Genomic DNA, 18,014 nt, shown 5'->3' with positions numbered 1-18,014 from the left:
CTTTCGGCCTCCCCGAACCGCATCCTCGGTCGGTGGCAGGCTCTCCCGCTTTTGCGACGCCTGGTGGCCACATGTCCAAGACCGATGGGTGAGAGACATTCTGTCTCACGGTTACAGGATAGAGTTCAGCTCTCGTCCTCCGACTCGTTTCTTCAGAACATCTCCGCCCCCATCTCGGGCCGGCGCACTTTTTCAGGCTGTGGGCGTTCTGAAGACAGAAGGAGTGGTGATTCCCGTTCCCCCTCAGGAACATGGTCACGGCTTCTACTCCAACTTGTTCGTGGTGCCAAAGAAGGACGGATCATTCCGTCCCGTTCTGGACCTCAAACTGCTCAACAGGCATGTGAGCACCAGAAGGTTTCGGATGGAATCTCTCCGCTCGGTCATCGCTTCGATGTCACAAGGAGACTTCCTAGCATCAATCGACATCAAGGATGCTTATCTCCATGTGCCGATCGCACCCGAACATCAACGCTTCCTGCGTTTCGCCATCGGGGACGAACACCTTCAGTTCGTGGCACTGCCTTTCGGCCTGGCGACAGCCCCACGGGTCTTCACCAAGGTCATGGCATCCGTTGTGGCGGTCCTACACTCTCAGGGACACTCGGTGATCCCTTACTTAGACGATCTCCTAGTCAGGGCACCCTCCCGGGTGGCGTATCAACACAGCCTGACCGTCGCTCTGGCGACTCTCCAGCAATTCGGGTGGCTCATCAACTTCCCAAAGTCCAAGTTGACACCGACCCAATCACTGACTTACCTCGGGATGGAGTTTCATACTCACTCAGCGGTAGTCAAGCTACCGCTGGACAAACAGCTTTCGCTGCAGACAGGGGTGCAATCTCTTCTTCGGGGTCAGTCACACCCCTTGAGGCGCCTCATGCACTTCCTGGGGAAGATGGTGGCAGCAATGGAGGCAGTGCCCTTCGCGCAGTTCCATCTGCGCCCACTCCAATGGGACATTCTCCGCAAATGGGACAGGAGGTCGACGTCCCTCGACAGGAACGTCTCTCTTTCCCTTGCAACCAAGACGTCACTTCAGTGGTGGCTCCTTCCCAACTCTCTGTCGCAGGGAAAATCCTTCCTACCCCCAACCTGGGCTGTGGTCACGACGGACGCGAGCCTGTCAGGGTGGGGGGCGGTTTTTCTCCACCACAGGGCTTAGGGAACCTGGACTCCGATAGAGTCTTCCCTTCAGATCAATGTTCTGGAGATAAGGGCAGTGTATCTAGCCCTAAAGGCGTTCCATCGGTGGCTGGAGGGCAGGCAGATCCGCGTACAGTCGGACAACGCCACGGCGGTCGCGTACATCAACCACCAGGGCGGCACGCGCAGCCGTCAAGCCTTCCAGGAAGTCCGGCGGATTCTGCTGTGGGCGGAAGCCACAGCCTCCACCATCTCCGCAGTTCACATCCCGGGCGTAGAAAACTGGGAAGCAGATTTTCTCAGTCGTCAGGGCATGGATGCGGGGGAATGGTCTCTTCACCCAAACGTGTTTCGAGATCTGTCGCCGCTGGGGAACGCCGGACGTCGATCTCATGGCGTCACGGCACAAAAACAAGGTCCCGGCCTTCATGGCACGGTCTCAAGATCACAGAGCTCTGGCGGCGGACGCGTTAGTTCAGGATTGGTCGCAGTTTCGACTCCCTTATGTGTTTCCTCCTCTGGCGATGTTGCCCAGAGTGTTACGCAAGATCAGATCCGACTGTCGTCGCGCCATTCTCGTCGCTCCAGATTGGCCGAGGCGGTCGTGGTACCCGGATCTGTGGCATCTCACAGTGGGTCAGCCGTGGGCGCTTCCAGACCGCACAGACCTGCTGTCACAAGGGCCGTTTTTCCATCTGAATTCTGCGGCCCTCAACCTGACTGTGTGGCCATTGAGTCCTGGCTCCTAGCGTCGTCTGGTTTATCTCAATTACCTCACTCCGAAGAGTGTCGGAGCTTGCAGCGCTGTCTTGCAAATCCCCTTTCCTGGTTTTTCACCAAGATAAGGTGGTTCTGCGTCCTGTCCCGGAGTTTCTCCCTAAGGTGGTATCTCCTTTTCATCTCAATCAGGATATCTCCTTACTAGTGATGAGCGAGTACTAAAAAGCTCGGGTGCTCGAGGCTCGGGCCGAGCATCCCAAGATACTCGTGTACTCGGCCCGAGCACCGAGCCCAATGTTATCCTATGGGAGACCCGAGTATTTTTGTGAAATGACCACCGGCAGCATGTAGAAACCATAAAACTGTAAATTAAAAAAAAAAACGTGCGTGTGTGTGTAAGCGTGCATATATATATACACGCGGAGTGGAGTGCGGGAGGGGCCGTAGCCGAGCGGGGAAGTGTCGGGCTAAAGGCACGGTCATTCTGTGAGGGCCGGCCAATCACTGCAATTCCACAAGTAACAGGGCTGTGGCATTGCGGTCTGCCAGCCAATCCCTGCATGAGGGCTGGCTCTCAAAAGAGCGCCAACATGAAGACCACGAGTACAGCACGAGTATCGCGAAATTACTCGGTCCCCGCCGAGTAGCCCGAGTACAGTGATACTCGTGCGAGTACCGAGTAGTGACAAGCATACTCGCTCAACACTACTCCTTACCGTCATTTTGCCCTCATCCAGTTCACCAGTGTGAAAAGGATTTGCATTCATTAGATCTAGTGAGCACTCCGGCTCTACGTGTCTCGCACGGCGCCCCTGCGCCGTACAGATGCGCTCTTTGTCCTGGTCGCTGGCCAGCGTAAGGGTTCGCAGGCTTCCAAGTCAACCTTGGCTTGGTGGATCAAGGAACCGATTCTTGAAGCCTACCGTTCTTCGGAGCTTCCTCTTCCTTCGGGCCTGAAAGCCCATTCTACCGGAGCCGTGGGTGCGTCCTGGGCATTGCGACACCGGGCTACGGCTCAGCAGGTGTGTCAGGCAGCTACCTGGTCTAGTCTGCACACCTTCACAAAACACTATCAAGTGCATACCTATGCTTCGGCAGATGCCAGTCTAGGTAGGCGAGTTCTTCAGGCGGCGGTTGCCCACCTGTAGGAAGGGGTCGTTTTTCGGCTCTCTTTTATTGAGGTATTCTTTTACCCACCCAGGGACTGCTTTTGGACGTCCCAATTGTCTGGGTCTCCCAATGGAGCGACAAAGAAGAAGGGAATTTTGTTTACTTACCGTAAATTCCTTTTCTTCTAGCTCCTATTGGGAGACCCAGCACCCGCCCCTGTTCCCTTCGGGCTGGTTGTTCTTTTGTGTACACATGTTGTTCATGTTGAATTGTTCTTTTGGTTATGGTTTCAGTTCTCCGAACATCCTTCGGATTGAATTTACCCCAGACCAATTTATAAGTTTCCTCCTTCCTGCTTTTGCACCAAAACTGAGGAGCCCGTGATGCACGGGAGGGTGTATAGGCAGAGGGGAGGGGTTACACTTTTCAGTGTAATACTTTGTGTGGCCTCCGGAGGCAGAAGCTATACACCCAATTGTCTGGGTCTCCCAATAGGAGCTAGAAGAAAAGGAATTTACGGTAAGTAAACAAAATTCCCTTCATTTTCTTGTCGATGGAGCTGCATGAGGATTTGGTTTTTGCAAGGCAAATTAATGGTTTTATTTATACCAATATGGAGTAAATACAATGTTTTTATCATTTTTTTTATTGAGGTGTTGTGACTGAAGAACCACAATTCTGATATTTTCTATATTTTTTTTATGCCATTTACAACCTGGGATAACTAATTTTATATTTTGATAGATCAAACGTTTTCAGATGGGGTGATACTAAATATACCTTATTTCTTTATCGTTCCTTTGGGAGACCCAGACCATGGGTGTTTAGCTTCTGCCTCCGGAGGACACACAAAGTACTACACTAAAAAGTGTAGCTCCTCCCTCTGAGCTTATACACCCCCTGGTGAGCAGACCCAGCCAGTTTATCGCTTTGTGTTCAGGAGGCATACATCCACACATGCATTCTCATATGATTTTTCCCTTTTGGAATGAGTTTGAAGAACTGTGGGTCCACGTCTGGACCCCCGGCATGTCCCTTCTCACCCCACTGTGTCGGCGGTGTTGTAAGGTTGATTTCCTAGGCTGGAGCCTTACATGCCGTGCTCCTTCACCATCCCTCCTGGGCTCTGGCTTGAAGTGGGAGCCAGCACGGTCTCCATGCCTGGCAGGAGACCGGTGTCCATCCGCAGCCCTTCAGGACCCTGCTGGACCGGAGCACTCATCCCCAGGGACATGGCCCTGCGTCTCAGCAGCTAAGTACCTGAGACGTTTATATTTGGGGGTCCCTGTGCTTTATTGTTGGGGGAGAGTGTGCTTATTGTATTTTCTGACATTTCCGGCGGGTTCTCTAGCTGTCGCCCGAGAACCGCGCCGATGGTGCCTGCGCGTCGGCCTCGCCGCTCAAATTTAGGCCCCGGCTTCGCCGGAGGCCTAGTTTCATTTCACTGCCCTAGCATGTCACTCATGCAGAGGGACAGCGCGGCTCCTCCCGGCGGCCGTTCTGCACAGGGGAGGGACACTCCCCACTGCTGTGCGTGTCTCCTCCCCTGTAGGTCTCTATGGCTCTCCAGATCCCGCTCTTCATGCAAGTCCCGCCCCCTCTCTTCGCTCCGGCGGCCATTTTCTCAGAGTTCTCTCAGCGTTGGTCTGCGTTCTGCATCCCTGCTGAGGTGCTGTGTTTGGGGGTCCGGGCTTCGGGATCTGGAGGGCACACAACACCGCTCTGCACAGCACAGCGGTCTGGTAAGCCACAACCGGCTCTGGTTGTGGACCTCTGATATACTCTCTGGGGTTCATTCTCTGGCAGAGCCCCCACTCCAGCAGCATGTCTCACACGAGGAGCAAGGCTCCAAAGCTTTACTCTGTATGCGCTGCATGTAAGCTCCTGCTGCCTGAACCGAGCACCTATCCACATTGTGATGCCTGCTCTACCTTGGCGGTGCCACAGCCTGGAGTCTCTCCCCCAGTGGTCTCTCAGGCTGCTCCTGCTCCTGTGGCTGAGCCCCCGGCCTGGGTAGAATCCTTTTCTAGGTCTATCTCCCAGTCTTTTGCTGAGTCCATGGGACTTCTGTCCAGGACTTTGCTGAATATGCATCAGCCCCCCTCACATGGTGCCTCTGCTGCTAGGGCTCTCTCAGGACCGGAGCTCACAGAGGATTCATCATCAGGTCCCAGACCCCGTCCTCCTAAGAAGAGACGTAGGGTTCCCTCTCCCTCCTCCTCCCGTGGCTCTGATTCAAGAACGGACTCGCAGGATGAGGAGGATGCCTTTACAGGGGGCTCGGAGGTGAACTCCATGTACCCCATTGATCTGTCCGAAAGTGACTCAGATCTTAGTGACTTGATTGCTTCTATTAACTCTGTACTGGATCTCAATCCGCCAGTATCAGAGGAGCAACCCTCTCTGGCAGAAAAGCACCAGTTTACCTCGCCTAAGGGGGCAAAGAGTGTGTTCTTTAACCACTCCAGTTTTCAGGCCGCTGTGTCCAAGCCCAGGGCCTGTCCTGACAAACGCTTCCCGAAGCGTGGTTCTGATGACCGTTTTCCCTTTCCACCTGAGGTGGTCAAGGAGTGGGCTCAGTCCCCAAAGGTAGACCCCCCGGTGTCTAGGCTCTCAGCCCGGACTGTTGTGTCGGTGGCTGATGGCACCTCCCTTAAGGATTCCACTGACCGCCAGATTGACCTTCTGGCCAAATCCGTATATGAAGCGGCGGGGGCCTCGTTTTCCCCGACTTTTGCAGCAGTGTGGGCTCTCAAAGCCATATCTGCTTCTCTAGAGGAGATGCATTCCCTCTCCAGGGAATCTATGCCCGAAATGGTTGCCTTGACTTCCCAAGCTTCAGCTTTTTCATCCTATGCCATGTCTGCCATGCTAGAGGCTTGTCACCGCACTGCGGTGGCTTCGGCTAATTCCCTCGCTATCCGCAGGATCTTGTGGCTTCGAGAGTGGAAGGCAGATGCTTCTTCTAAGAAGTACCTTGCTGGGCTCCCTTTTGCTGGGTCCCGGCTGTTCGGAGAACAGCTGGATGAAATTATTAAGGAAGCTACTGGCGGGAAGAGTACTTCTATGCCACAAACCAAAGCCAGGAAACCTGCCCAGGGTAGGAATCAGTCGAGGTTTCGCTCCTTTCGTTCCTCCAACTGGTCGTCCTCTAAGCCTTCGGCCTCGTCCACTAACTCAGCCAAGGACCAGAAATCCAACTGGCGCCCAAAAGCGCGTCCACAGAAGACGGCAGGAGGTGCTGCCACTAAGGCAGCCTCCTCGTGACTATCTGCCCGCTCCAGCAACGTCCTTGGTCGGTGGCAGGCTCTCCCACTTTGGCGACGCTTGGTTTCAACACGTCTCCGATCAGTGGGTGAGAGATATCATCTCCCACGGCTACAGGATAGAATTTTCTTCCAGTCCGCCAAACAGATTTTTTCTCTCAACCCCCCCCTGCTCCAAGGCCGCCGCCTTCTCACAGGCCGTGGCATCCTTGCAGGCCAACGGAGTAATTGTACCGGTGCCCGCCCGGGAACGGTTCAGAGGTTTCTACTCAAATCTCTTCCTAGTCCCCAAAAAGGATGGTACTTTCCGGCCCATCCTGGATCTCAAGCTTCTCAACAAGCATGTTCAGTTGCGGCACTTTCGCATGGAGTCTCTGCGATCAGTCATTGCCTCAATGACCCAAGGGGATTTCCTGGCGTCCATCGACATCAGAGACGCCTATCTGCATGTGCCAATTGCAGTCTCACACCAGCGTTGGTTACGTTTTGCAATCGGAGAAGATCATTTCTAATTTGTGGCTCTCCCCTTCGGGTTGGCCACAGCCCCTCGGGTATTCACCAAGGTCATGGCTGCAGTGATTGCGGTTCTGCACCTATAGGGGTTGGCAGTGATCCCTTAGCTGGACGACCTTCTAGTCAAGGCTTCATCCAGCGCAGACTATCAGCAGAGTGTCTCGCTCACTCTCGCCACTCTAGCCCAATTCGGGTGGCTGGTCAATCTTCCCAAATCCACCCTGACTCCGACCCAGAGTCTCACGTACCTAGGGATGCAGTTCGAGACTTTGCCGGCACTTGTGAAGTTGCCCTTAGTCAAACAGCAGTCCCTCCAACTGGCAGTGCGCTCTCTGCTGAGGCCCCGCCGTTATTCCCTCAGGCATCTGATGCAGGTGCTGGGTCAAATGGTGGCGTCAATGGAAGCTGTTCCCTTTGCCCAGTTCCATCTGCGTCCTCTGCAGCTGGACATTCTCCGCTGTTGGGACAAGCGGCCTTCCTCCTTACACAGGTTAGTGGCTCTGTCGCCACAGGCCAGGAGCTCTCTTCAGTGGTGGTTTCGGCCCCTCTCTCTGTCCCAGGGGCGCTCCTTCCTGGCCCCGTCCTGGGTGATCCTCACCACGGATGCCAGTCTATCCGGCTGGGGAGCGGTATGTCTCCACCACAGAGTGCAGGGCACTTGGACTCCGTCTGAGTCAGCCCTTTCAATCAATGTGCTGGAAACCAGAGCCGTGCTTCTAGCTCTTCTAGCTTTTCACCACCTGTTGGCGGGCAAGCACATTCGAGTCCAGTCAGACAACGCGACAGCGGTTGCCTACATCAATCACCAAGGCAGGACACGCAGCCGCCTGGCAATGTTGGAGGTACAACGCATCCTTCAATGGGTGGAGGACTCCAAGTCCACCATATCCGCAGTCCACATCCCAGGCGTGGAAAACTGGGAGGCAGATTATCTCAGCCGTCAAACCGTGGACGGTGGCGAGTGGTCCCTGAACCCGGCAGTGTTTCAGTCAATCTGCCGCAAATGGGGCACTCCGGACGTGGACCTAATGGCATCCCGTCACAACAACAAGGTTCCGGTTTACGTGGCTCGCTCCCACGATCCTCAGGCATTCGCCGCGGACGCTCTGGTTCAAGACTGGTCCCAGTTTCGTCTGTCCTACGTGTTTCCCCCTCTAGCTCTCTTGCCCAGAGTCCTGCGCAAGATCAGAATGGAGGGCCGTCGAGTCATCCTCATTGCACCGGACTGGCCCAGGCGAGCGTGGTATCCAGACCTGCTCCATCTGTCCGTAGAGATGCCGTGGCATCTCCCGGACCGTCCAGACCTTCTCTCGCAAGGTCCGTTTTTCCGCCTGAATTCTGCGGCTCTCAAATTGATGGCGTGGCTCTTGAGTCCTGGATTTTGACGGCTTCTGGTATTCCTCCTGAAGTCATCTCCACTATGACTCAGGCCCGTAAGTCTTCCTCCGCTAAGATCTATCACAGGACTTGGAGAATTTTCCTATCCTGGTGTCGCTCTACCGACCATCCTCCTTGGCCTTTCTCCTTGCCGACCCTTCTGTCTTTTCTACAGTCCGGTCTGCAGCTAGGTCTGTCCCTCAACTCTCTCAAGGGACAAGTTTCGGCTCTGTCAGTTCTGTTCCAGCGGCGTCTCGCTCGGCTGGCTCAGGTCCGCACCTTCATGCAGGGCGCGTCTCACATCATTCCGCCTTACCGGCGGCCCTTGGATCCCTGGGACCTTAATTTGGTTCTCACGGTTTTGCAGAAACCCCCCTTTGAGCCTCTTAGGGAAGTTTCCTTGTATCGTCTTTCACAGAAAGTGGCCTTTCTGGTGGCCATTACTTCCCTCAGGAGAGTCTCTGATTTGGCTGCGCTCTCTTCGGAGTCACCTTTTTTGGTTTTTCATCAAAACAAGGTGGTTCTCCGTCCGACTCCGGACTTTCTTCCTAAGGTGGTCTCTCCTTTCCACCTTAACCAGGACATTACCCTACCTTCCTTTTGTCCGGCTCCTGTTCATCGCTTTGAAAAAGCGCTGCATACTCTGGATCTGGTGCGTGCTCTCCGGATCTATGTGTCTCGCACCGCTGCACTTAGGCAGTGCACTTCTCTTTTTGTGCTAACCACAGGTCGGTGCAAGGGTCTCTCAGCTTCTAAGCTGACCTTAGCCCGTTGGATTAGATCGACCATTTCGGACGCCTACCAGAGTACTCAGGTGCCTCCCCCGCCAGGGATCAAGGCACATTCGACCAGAGCTGTCGGTGCCTCTTGGGCTTTTAGGCACCAGGCTACGGCTCAACAAGTCTGTCAGGCTGCCACTTGGACTAGCCTGCATACCTTTTCGAAGCACTACCAAGTGCATGCTCTTGCTTCGGCAGATGCGAGCTTGGGCAGACGCATCCTTCAGGCGGCTGTCGCCCATTTGTGAAGTTAGGTTCTGCCTACTTCTTAGTTTATTCTGTTTATTTCCCACCCAGGGACTGCTTTGGAACGTCCCATGGTCTGGGTCTCCCAAAGGAACGATAAAGAAAAAGAGAATTTTGTTTACTTACCGTAAATTCTTTTTCTTATAGTTCCGTATTGGGAGACCCAGCACCCTCCCTGTTGCCTGTTGGCAATTTTTTCTTGTTCTGCGAGTTCTCACCGGCTGTTGTCGTGGACAGAGTCTCCGGTTGTTCCGGCTCTTGCTCTGTTCTACTTGTGGGTGGCTATTCTCCTTCAGCTTTTGCACTAAACTGGCTGGGTCTGCTCACCAGGGGGTGTATAAGCTCAGAGGGAGGAGCTACACTTTTTAGTGTAGTACTTTGTGTGTCCTCTGGAGGCAGAAGCTAAACACCCATGGTCTGGGTCTCCCAATACGGAACTATAAGAAAAAGAATTTACGGTAAGTAAACAAAATTCTCTTTTTTCCGGCGTATAAGACGACTTTTTAACCCCTCAAAATCTTCTCAAAAGTCGGGGGTCGTCTTATACGCCCGGTGTCGTCTTATACGGCGGTGCACAGTGCTGTCGTTTACACACAATAAAAGATATTCTCACCTCTCCTCCGTGCCCGCGGTGCCTCCAGCTGTTTCTTGTAGTCCACAGGCACACAGACCCCTCCGTGATAGTGTCCAGTACACGGAGCGGCCGATGCAGGATGTCATCATGGCTTTACAACAATTGAATGCTTTACTGCAGTAAAGCGCTGACAGCAGGGGCAGCCCTGTGCATTGGATGCTGTCACAAAGGGGTCTGTGTGCCTGCGGTCCACAAGAAGCACTCCTCCATGATAGCGTCCTGTACATGCTGCCGCTGAGGCTGTCAGCGCTTTACTGCAGTTGAATGCTTTGTGGCGCCGTAAAGCATTCAACTAGTAAAGCCATGACGACATCCCGCTCCATACACCGGACGCTATCACGGAGGGCTCTGTGTGCATGTGGACTACAAGAAGCAACTGGAGGCCCCGCGGGAATTGAGGAGAGGTGAGAATATCTTTTATTATGTGTAAACAACGGCATGATAGGGGACAGAAGGGAACCAGCGGGAGTACATTATTAAACAATGGGCACATTACTGCAGGGGACATTACAGCAGGGCACATTACTAAACAATGGGGACATTATAGCAGGGGACTTTACTAGACAGTGGGAATATTACTCGGGTTGGCTTACACTTGAGTATATATGATATATCCCAATCTCTATATTTTAACTGGAAAGTTGGGGGTCGTCTTATATGCCGGGAAATATGATATTTATTTTTTCTTATATTTCTTTTAATTGATTTAAATTTTTATATATATTTTTTAAACTTTTTTATTTTAATCAGCACTTGTCTGATTGCTTATACGCTATACTGCAATACTATAAGTACTGCAGAATTGCAATATATACATTGCAATATATCGTGTAAATCGCTGCCTCATTTGAAGGTGAGCCTTTGGCCGAGCTTCACAGGAGGATTACGATAGTAGCAAAAGAGGTCATCAGCAGGCCTGTGGCTGTAATAGTAATCCATGGGTCCCCTGTAATCGCATCATGGGGGATCAATGGGAACTGGTACTTGTGAGCCCCGGCAACCTCGCCATTTAAAGTGTGACTGTCATTTTTTATTTTATTTCATAAGTCAATAGTGCACATAAAATGAAAAAACTTTGTAAAATCTCTTATCAGACAAATTAGCTTCTTTCTCCTCCTGGGCTGATCTTACATTCTCAAAATTCTCAATTCTTGGATAAAATCTGATCAGTGGAAATACAGATTTTTATATTACAGAGATACGAGATGACATTTGGTTTGTATAAGTTTCTATCCAGAAAGATATGAGAGGGGAAGGCGGAGCTTTGATTCTGGCTCCTCCTCCCTGCCCTGCGCTTCTATAGAATCTTATGAGTAATAGCTGCCATCTCCTTTCTTAGTAATTGGAAAGTTTGTATTCCCTAAAAACAGATTTTATCCAGGAATTGTGAATTTTGAGATTTAAATACCACTCCAGGAGGAGAAAGAAGTATATTTGTCTGATAAGACATATTACAAAGTTGCCTATTTTCATGTGTACTATTTGTTTATTCAATAAAAATTAAAATAAAAGTTACACTTTAAGGGCCGTTGTCAGAGACTGGCAGCAGCATCTAAATGGTTAACAGCAGAGATTGGAGTTCCGCTATTAAAGATAGATGCGAGTGATGTAACTTAGCCGGCATCTACCGCGTGTTGAGAGCTCAGCTCTTGACCCCCTTTACACACGCTGACCCAAGAACTTACATACATGTACGTCATTTTGTATAAAGGGTTTAAAGGGAATTTCCATAATTGAACAGCATTTTGTTTGACCTTGCCTATTTTATTTTTTTTATTGAAAAATAATCTAAAGGTTTTATTGTTTTTTTTCTTAAAGGGAATCTGTTACCATTTTTTCGGCCTATAAGTTGCAGCCACCACCAGTGGACTCTTATATACAGTATATAAGATCCCAAACCACTTGTAGAACATAAAAAACACTTTATAATACTCACCTAAACTGGTCGCTGCGGTGGATGTGGCTCAAATGGACGTCTTCGTCCTCCGGTGCCGGCACCTCCTCTTTCGGCCATCTTCGTCCTCCTTCTGAAGCCTGTGTGCATGACGCGTCCTACGTCATACACGCACTCGCCGGTCCTGCACATGCACAATACTTTGATCTGCCCTGCTCAGGACCTGAATGCCGGTGAGTGTGTATAACGTCGGACGCGTCATGCACCGTAGCTTCAGAAGATGGAGGATAAAGATGGCCGAAAGAGGAGGCGCCAGCGCCGGAGAACGAAGACGCCCATTTGAGCCACATCCACAGCAGTGACTGGTTTAGGTGAGTATTATAAAGTGTTTTTTATGTTATACCCCCGGCCTGGGCTCTTAAATACAGCATATTAGAATGCTATATATGAGAGCCTGGTGGTGGTGGCCGCAGCTTATAGTCCCCAAATCTGGTGACAGGTTCCCTTTACGATGTAGTTACTTTGATGTCGATAAATCATTTTAGAAGATCGTTTTCTTTGTATTCATTGTTAGGCATTATATGGTGCCAGGTACTACAAGATAACCTGGAAGAAGCAGAGCAACAACTTGACTTCCTTCGTGAAGTACAACAGTCCCTGGGAAAATCAAAGGTGGGAGATGATATACAGCATTATTATGTACTGACATGGCAGATCCTGACCCTGCTCATTTATTACTCCATTTCCCCAGTTCAAGGCCTCACAGTAGCCATGGTGTCCCCATGTTGGTGTCCCCCATGTTGGTGTCCCCCATGTTGGTGTCCCCCATGTTGGTGTCCCCCATGTTGGTGTCCCATGTTCATGGCTTCCAAGCTGGCAGCAGACAGGTGATTTGCCTACATGACACGTCCCTAGCTAAGTCTATTTCTGTACTGTTGAGGAAAGGGGTCAATGCATGCTCAGATACAGATGGCATCCTGCGCCTGGAGAGAGATGGGCATACGCTCCATTCACAGCCGCATGAGACAGGACACTTATATATTCTCCACCTAGGCTCACGTGTATATACAGAGATCATGCTGCCTCCATGCACAGGAGCACAAGGTGGAGCCTCCTTTTTAAGATAGGTTGGGTCCGATCAGACGTACATAAAAATGCACCAAGATGTTTTTTTCTTTCTACTTTTTTTTTGTAAATTTGGGACATTTTAATAATTTCAAATTACATTAATGGGTGTTGTTAAAGCAGCACTCCAGTAAAAGATATTTTCTATCCTCTTAGCAATAGTTATTCTTCACATGATACTTCTATTAGTATACTTACCAATCACCACCTTCTCCCTTTCTTAGCACCATTCTGGTCCTTTTCACAAGACAGATTACACTTAGGCGATGTGCACAAGGTGCGTTTATTGAGAAATCTGCACCAAAATCTGCATGCTTATCCTGAAGCCAGCAAAGTCTCTGAGATTTCTGAAGTGCTGTGCGCACGTTGCTTTTTTTTTCCTTACAGATTTTAGTGCTGAAAAAATCTGCAACGTCAATTGTTGGGGCGTCTTTTCCTGCGTTTTTTAGCCCTTCCTGCTATTGACTTAACTAAAAAAAAAAAGCATGGAAAAAAACGCACCAAAACCACCTGGTTTTTTTCATGCATTTTTATGGCAGAAGGTGCAGATTTGATGCAGAAAATGTTTGCATCAAATCTGCAGTCTGTGCACATATCCTTAGGCCCCAATTCATCAAAGCAATTATAGCCGAATTCTGGCATAAATCGCTGTGGAAAGTTGTAAAATTTGTGTGCAACACGGAGTTATGAAAAAATGATGCAACTTTTGGCGTTTTCCCACTAGTTCCTCTCCTCTCTACCAAAATGGTTAGGATGGGGGCCTTACATCACAGCTTTTCTAATTCATGACAAGCTGTAACCTTCCATATGGCAGAAGTCTTAGGCTATGTCTGCACTTTGCGTTTTTACCTGCGTTTCCGCAGCGTTTTGAACTGCAGCGTTTTCATGCCAAAATGCATGCGTTTTGATTTTCAAGCAAAGTCTATGGGAAATGGGGATTTCTTGTGCGCACTTTGCTGTTCAAAACGCTGCGTTTAATTTGTATAAATTTGGGCAAAAACTCAGCGTTTAAAGAAGCAGCATGTCAATTGTTTTTGCCATTTGGTCAGCGTTTTGCTAACATTAGAGTCAATGAGAAATTGCAAAACGCAAATAACCTCAAAATTCTAGCGTTTTACCTGCTTTTTTGATGCTGAAAACATGCGTTTTAGACCAATTTATTGCATGCGTTTTTGTCAAAATATTAATGGCATGATATGTCCCTTTACACACACACATACACATAGTCCGACAATTATTTTTAAGAAAATCCATAAATAAATGTAATTTTATGCATAATTATTATCACAAACTTATTTTAAATTAAAAAAGCCATTTTTTTCATTGATATTTATCTGGATATTTGTTATCTTTTTTTTCCGTTTTTTTCATAGTGTTTGAATGGTTAAACTTTATTTAGTAGTGTCTTTGTATTCAAAACGCATCTGACTTTAGGCAATGAAAAAGCAGGTAAATCGCGCTAAAAACGCACCAAAAACGCGGTAAATACGCACGCGTATTTATCGCGTTTTTGTGGTCAAAACCAACTTTGGCAAAAGCAATTTCTGCCAGAGGATGCGTTTAGAACTGCAACTACCTTGACACAAAGTGCGCACATAGCCTAACTCTAGTGTATGACTGGGGTAAAGTATGTGGCAAGGTTAACGCCACTTGTCAGACACTCTTAATTCATTAAGAGGCGTGCTCCTCTTAATGAATCAGGACCGTACGGCTTCTGCACGCTTCCTCGTCAAGACCAACATGAACATCTCCGGTCTTGATGAACTGGGGCCATCGTCTTATTTGTGATCCAGAAGTCGCTTTCGCAATCTAATTCTATAAGAACATTGATTTATGTCTCATCTAAACTGAAAAAGGGACTTTTAGTCCACCTAGAAGACGTGTGATTTGGATAGTCACTTTGCTGGACACAGGGTGCCAAAGAAGATCGCAAGAGAGGAGATGTCAATTGATAAATATGTTACTACTAGGGATGATCGAATACCACAAATATTCGGCTTCGCGAATATTCGCAGAATAGGTCACTGCTATTCGACTATTCGCGAATATTCGATGCACAATGTAAAGGGTGCTCTACACGCTGCGACATCGCTAGCGATAGCGATGTCGTGCGCGATAGCACCCACCTCCGTCGTTTGTGCAACATTTGGTGATCGCTGCCGTAGTGAACATTATCGCTACGGCAGCGTCACACGCACATACCTTTTCAGCGACGTCGCTGTGACCGGCGAACGATCCCTCCTTCAAGAGGGAGGTGCGTTCAGCGTCATAGCGACGTCACTGCGGCGTCCACTAAGCGGCCGCCCAATAGCAGAGGAGGGGCGAAGATGAGCGGCCGAAACATGCCGCCCACCTCCTTCCTTCCTCATTGCCGGTGGACGCAGGTAAGGAGATGTTCATCGTTCCTGCGGCGTCACACATAGCGGCATGCACCACCAACGATATTATGAAAAGGAGCGACGTGTCAACAATCAACGATTTTTGATGTTTTTGCGATCGTTGATCGTCGCTCCTTGTTGTCACACGCTGCGATGTCGCGAACGGCGCCGGATGAGCGTCACTAATGACGTGACCCCGATGATATATCGTTAGCGATGTCGCAGCGTGTAAAGCGCCCTTATGTCTATGGGAAACCCGAATAACAACTATTAGTAACTATTCGGGCTTCCCATAGACTTACATTGCGCACCGAATATTCGCATAGCGGCGACCTATTCGTCGGATATTCACGAACCCGAATATTTGTGGTATTCTATCATCCCTAATTACTACTTGCACTATGCATATAATACTAACTATTGCCAAGGGGCTAGAAAATAAAAAATATATGTATCTGGATTGACACTTTAAACTAGAACACAATTATTGCATCATTATAGAATTCCATCCAATAGTCTTTCATTATGTAAAGTGTGAAAATCCCAGCAATTCCTCCCTTATCTTTCTATGATTCTATTTGACCTTGCAGTGATTTTAAGAAAATGTGTAAAGACTCCCTTAGGCCATGTTCCCATGTTGTGTAAACTGTGTTTTTTTAAGCAGGAAATCTGCTGTGCTTAACATTTCCAGCAAAGTGAATGTGATTTTTGTGCTCACTGTTTGTTTAATGATGCTATTGAAATGTGTGTTTTTGTGTGTTTCTGTAGACTAATATGAGAAGCATGGAAAAATACATGGAAAAAAACACAATAGTGATTTAAAGTACTTTATTGCAGAATTTCTACACTAAAAAGCTCATAAATAATGGTGCATTATATCCTACAAAAATGCCCGAAAAAGAGTAAAATTTGTTAAAAATGCACTAATTAGAGCAGATTGCTATTCTGCATTTTGGTACAGGAATTGTCACAGGTGTGTCACGCTTCCGTTTGGCTACACAAGCTGCTTCCTGACTTTCCCCTTTACAGGGCTTGGGATTAATCCCTTTCTCTTTAGGACCCTGCGGATTTCCTCACTCTTCAGCTGTTAATCATCAGCACTTCCCTTTGTGTCTTTAAAGACTCTCATTCCCCCTCGTTCTTTGCTGGTGATAGGTTTAAAAAACCCTTTACAGGTCTTGATTGCAAGCAGTTGGCTTGTATTCATCTGGAGAAACTTTGTTGTTATTGCAGTTCTTGTCACTGAGTCATCTGGAAAAAAGCTATTTGTATACTTTTCCCTGTGTGTTATTTGTTACTTTGTGGGGTTGACTAAGCCCTCATCCCATCCGTTCCCTACTTAGAGCCCACCTCAGGGTTAGGAGGGTCTGGTATCCTGCTCGGTGCATAGGTGTGGAACCTATCTAGGGTGCTGAGGGAAGCCAGGGGCCAATGGTAGGTTTGGTCAGTGGTCACTATCTCCCCCTTCCCTAGACACAAGGTTTCCCTTCCCTTTCCTTTCACCGTTCACTTGTTACTTCCCTGTACCTAGCGTGACCGGAACCTGCAAAAAAACCACAGTAGTAAAAAATTAGCCACACAGAAACATGGCCTAAGAGAACTGGCTACAGCAATAGGCCACAAAGATTGGATAAAAGAGTTTCCTCAAGATGTATCTTCAAGAGAGCACCAGCCCCGGCCTCCTGCTATGGTGGGGGCGGTGCACGCCTGAAGATTGATAGTTCGGAACAGCAGCGTGGTCACAGCACTGGGGGAAGTGATCTGTGCAGCTTCAGAGCATAGAGAGAACCTTAAGATAAAAGCAAATCAATGGGTGTGCTGGCCCATTTCTTCCGGTTTTGCTCTACACAGAGGTTGCTAGCGGTGCACGCTCCTTGCTTTGGTAAGTGCCACTTTGAGATTGCATTGTGGCTGAGACCTTGGCAACGAGCTGTACACTATCAAATTAAAAATCCCCATATTGTTGTGAATATAGAGGATTTTTAATAAGGGTAAGTTGAAAAGTTGCTTGTTTTTACAAACATGTTGCAATTTTATCAATTTTTGAACTTGAGCCATCCCCTTTAATTCCTCTCTCTTTAGGGGTCTTTGTTTGTAAATTATGGATGTCAATGAGTTTGGTCACCATCACAGCTGCAACCCCTTACCCCCTACTCCTGAATGACTACAGTTAGTCATACATTTACAGAGGCCACTTCACCTCTCAGTATTTAAGGGATATAATTGTGTATTCACTCCTGATCGGTCTGTTCTGGTCCTTTTTTTTGTGTTGCAGGAGTTGTGCTTTGTGGAGGCCATTCTTGCATCAAAGACGGATAAGGAGGAGAAAGTCGTGGTCAGTTTTTTAAATGAAACAGTGGATATGCACTTCACAGCAATTAACGGCCTCCCTCTTGGAGTAGAATATTTAGAGAAGCTCAATCCCACTTTTATTGTTAATGTTGTCAAAGAGTATTTAATATATTGTCCTAAACAGGTAAGAAATGGGCATCGCTCCCTCTTATTGTTATAACTATGGATAATGTATGTCTATGTTCTTATCAGTCGTATCACCCATGGATGGTATAGATGCATCACTGGAACACAATCATACAGTTTTGCTCCTAAGCATAAAGTAATTTATGTTCGCTGGTGCATGCGGGAGTGGACCCACTGGGCCACGGTACGGGCTCAACCTGAAAGGGCATGACTAAGCAACTACCTCATCTTCACTAGAGCCTCTGATGTGAGGTTAGGCTGAAAGGTATCCACCAGATGCCACTCAGGGAGACCCGGTACTGTGATAGCTGACCCTGACAACTAGCAGCGTGTCTCTAGCAAAAGACC

General features: G+C 48.8%; 1 protein-coding gene across 2 annotated transcripts in view; it reads left to right on the top strand.

The window, feature by feature from the left end:
• TTC21A (tetratricopeptide repeat domain 21A) overlaps positions 1 to 18,014 on the top strand; it is a 127,892-nt gene that overhangs the window by 27,300 nt on the left and 82,578 nt on the right. For both annotated transcript variants that reach the window (XM_075315406.1, XM_075315405.1), the window contains exons 10-11: positions 12,260 to 12,357; positions 17,464 to 17,664. In XM_075315406.1, the coding sequence (XP_075171521.1) occupies positions 12,260 to 12,357; positions 17,464 to 17,664 (299 nt within the window). The remainder of the gene's footprint in view (positions 1 to 12,259; positions 12,358 to 17,463; positions 17,665 to 18,014) is intronic.

The sequence above is a fragment of the Anomaloglossus baeobatrachus genome, chromosome 6 (genome assembly GCF_048569485.1).
Source record: "Anomaloglossus baeobatrachus isolate aAnoBae1 chromosome 6, aAnoBae1.hap1, whole genome shotgun sequence".
NCBI lineage: Eukaryota > Metazoa > Chordata > Amphibia > Anura > Aromobatidae > Anomaloglossus > Anomaloglossus baeobatrachus.
Note: the sequence above shows the minus strand (reverse complement) of the source record. Positions and strands in the feature narration are given on the sequence as shown.